The sequence below is a fragment of the Magnolia sinica genome, chromosome 3, assembly GCF_029962835.1.
Source record: "Magnolia sinica isolate HGM2019 chromosome 3, MsV1, whole genome shotgun sequence".
NCBI lineage: Eukaryota > Viridiplantae > Streptophyta > Magnoliopsida > Magnoliales > Magnoliaceae > Magnolia > Magnolia sinica.
The window spans coordinates 113,904,230-113,907,320 of record NC_080575.1 but is presented as its reverse complement, the minus strand read 5'-3'; the positions used below and the strand labels follow the sequence as shown (position 1 = coordinate 113,907,320).

Genomic DNA, 3,091 nt, shown 5'->3' with positions numbered 1-3,091 from the left:
TATTTAATCCTGATGAGGTCCACACCTGATAGAAAGGGTTGGATCACATGACACTCTACTGTGGCCACCACACATTCACATGAAATATTTCATGGCCTGCGCCCCTATCCCTATTGTTCCATGTGTGTGTCGCATCTGAGTTTTGGTTCGAGCTGATATTTATCTGAAAGACCTAACATGAAGGGACTGAAATGATGGACGGAGTGGATTTTATGGAAAAATCACGGAGGGCCCCACAGAGCTCGAGTACTGTATCCACTGAGTACAAGACCTCCTCTGCCGTAGAGAGTGTGGTACACGAATTCCAACGTAGCCAAGCCAAGCGGTGCAACTGTGCAAGCCAGATCTACAATCTGTCGTATCACTGAGGTCACATGTTGATCCAAAAACAGCGATTGGGAAGCAAAACTAGTGGGCCCCACGCTTCGTTGGCATTGACATTTCTATGATCCTTAACAATAATTTAACTCTTCCACTCCTCCATATACCCTCCCAAAACCCTCTCTCTTCTCTCTCTCATCCATCCATGACCATGGAAGAGCAAGATAATGAAGAAAACATGCTCAACAACACCCACCTTCCAAAACCCAAATCCCCCATTTCACCCACATTCTTTCCATCTCTTACAAAAACCAACTGCCTTCACAAAGGGAGGAGAGAAAAAGTGGATCATGCCCAATGTCATGGACTCCGGAGAAAAAGAAAAGATGGGGGGTGCTGCAAGAAAGACACCAGAATGAAGATGGACGGTCAAATTGGTGGGGATGATGTGATAGATGGTGTTGATGGTGCTAATGATGAGATAGTTGGAGTGGAGAGGAAGATCAAGGCCTTACAAAAGATTGTTCCAGGAGGGGAGTATCTTGGGCCTGATAGGCTGTTTGAAGAGACAGCTGATTATATATTGTCGTTGCAAGTGCAGGTGACTGCCTTGAAAATGCTTGCTTCTTATTTTGAAGGTTTGGAGAAGGAAAAAACAAAGGTGGGAGCTTGATCAGCCTCTCACGTTCCAAACCCAATTCTATTTCTCTATTGGGTTTCCTTCTTCCCCTTTTTCTTCCTTTTTTCTTTTTTTTTTTTCCTTTTCTTTTCTCTTTTTATAATTTCCCAATGATTTTTGTTATTGCAATGCAAATGCTTTTTTTTTTTTTTTTTTTCCTTTGGCTTGTTTGGGTACATTGCCAATGAGATTTATTTGGATTGCATTTTGTGTTTGGTTACCTACAATGGTGGGGAGAAAAAGGTTCAGGTGGGCTTTGATGGTATGGTGTCTCATCCACCATACATATGGCACACATGCACTTCAATCTACACCGTTCCAACCGTCGGGTCCATTGTGGATGGAACACAGCTTAAATGTTGCACTTATCTATAGATCCTACCCGTCCAATCGGAGGCTGTCAAATGGATGGTTAGAAACAAGTGAATCAGGATCAATATTGTGGATTTTATTTTATGCTCTGGTCAGCAATGGGACCCACAAGTTCGACCGTTAATCTTGGTGGTGTGTGTCACGTGTATGGGCTTAGAATGCTTGCGAAGCGGATTGGCTGTTGTACCACAAACCACCGACCTGGCTGGTGTCGGTACGTGTCGTGAGAAGACGAGCGCTGACAGTCCTCGAGCCCCGAGATGTACGAACGGTTCAATTGAGATCAAAGGTACATGGCCCCCAAAATGATACATTTAATATCCACACCGTTCATCCCTTTTGCCAGATTATTTTAGAGCAGGATTCCAAAATTGAGTCATATTTAAAAGCTTAAGTGGACCACACCACAAATAGCAGTCGGAATATAATTATCACCGTTAAAATATTCGTATGGCCCACCATAACGTTTATTGTCCATCCAATCAGGACACACAGACTTGGATGAAGAGGAAAAATACATATCATATTGATCCAAAACTTCTTTGACACCTACAGGGTTTAAACGGTAGACGTCTAATCCCCCACTGCTTTGATCTATAGATCTGCCTTATTTTTTGTCCCATGCCTTATTAAGAGCTCGTCAAATGAACGGACGGTTTGGATATAATACGTATGTCGTGATAAACGTCAACAGATCAGCCAGTCGGTGGTGTGTGGTATGCCAGCCGAGAATGACTTTGAGATCTCAAATCCACTTCTCTTCAGTTGCGTGGTTATTCCGATGAGTGAAATGAAGAGTGTAAGAGATGGGAAGCGGATTGGATCAAAGCTATATGGGCCCAACAATAATATATTTATTATGTCCACACCTTTGATCCACCTGGGAGATCATTCTAGTGCATGAGATAAAAAAAAATAAAATAGCCATATTCAAAGCTCAAGTGAACCACACCACAAATACCAGTTAGATAATAATTCTCATTGTTTAAATATTTATACGGCTATTTTTCATCCAAATTATACCTGAGGTTACACGAACTCCTGTAACCCAAAAGGCTTTCAATGGTAGACATTCAATCCTTTAATGCTTTTTGCAGCGTGGTCTCTTTGATCTTTAGATCTGTCTTATTTTTCGGCAAAGATCTTAAAAAAAGGGACGGACGGTTGAGATATAACACATAGCTGGTGACAGAGCCACGTAACTTGGTGACTTCAATACGTTAGTGAGGTCGGTGGTGTATAGTACACCAGCCAATCCGCTTCATGAGATACGAGGCTTTGGAATATGGACAGGAATCATGTGATAGTTGATCACCACGTATCATACATACACGAATGCTGGTAGCGTCTGACGGTTGGATGGAGCATATTCCACAAATCTAACTGACCAAGCAATCACAGCCATACAATTGTAGCCATTGGATGGAAATCAGATGGCCAAGATTGTTGACAGCTTGAGATAGCCTTATCATCGGAAACGGATTGGCTACTCCCCCTGCCACCAGCCAATGGCTGATGGTCGGTGCTCCGTGGGCCCCACCATGATGTATGTGTTTCATCCATGCCGTCCATATATTTTTCCAGGTCATTTTATGATATGAGAGAAAAAATGAATATATATCAATCTCAAGTGGACCACATTATAGGAAAGAGTGTTGAACAAGTGTCAACCATTAAAAACCTTTTGGGGGCCATAAAAGTTTTGGATCAAGATGATTT

At 42.3% G+C, this 3,091-nt stretch overlaps 1 protein-coding gene across 1 annotated transcript; it reads left to right on the top strand.

Moving 5' to 3' along the window:
* The first annotated feature begins 454 nt into the window (after positions 1–454).
* Positions 455–1,147, top strand: LOC131238711 (transcription factor PAR2-like). The gene has a single exon (XM_058236323.1). The coding sequence runs from the start codon at positions 527–529 to the stop codon at positions 992–994; it is 468 nt and encodes a 155-aa protein (XP_058092306.1). The 5' UTR covers positions 455–526; the 3' UTR covers positions 995–1,147.
* Positions 1,148–3,091: the final 1,944 nt, after the last annotated feature.

Coding starts and splice junctions, on each gene's coding strand:
- LOC131238711 (XM_058236323.1), top strand. CDS start 527: ATGACCATGGAAGAGCAAGATAATGAAGAAAACATGCTCAACAACACC.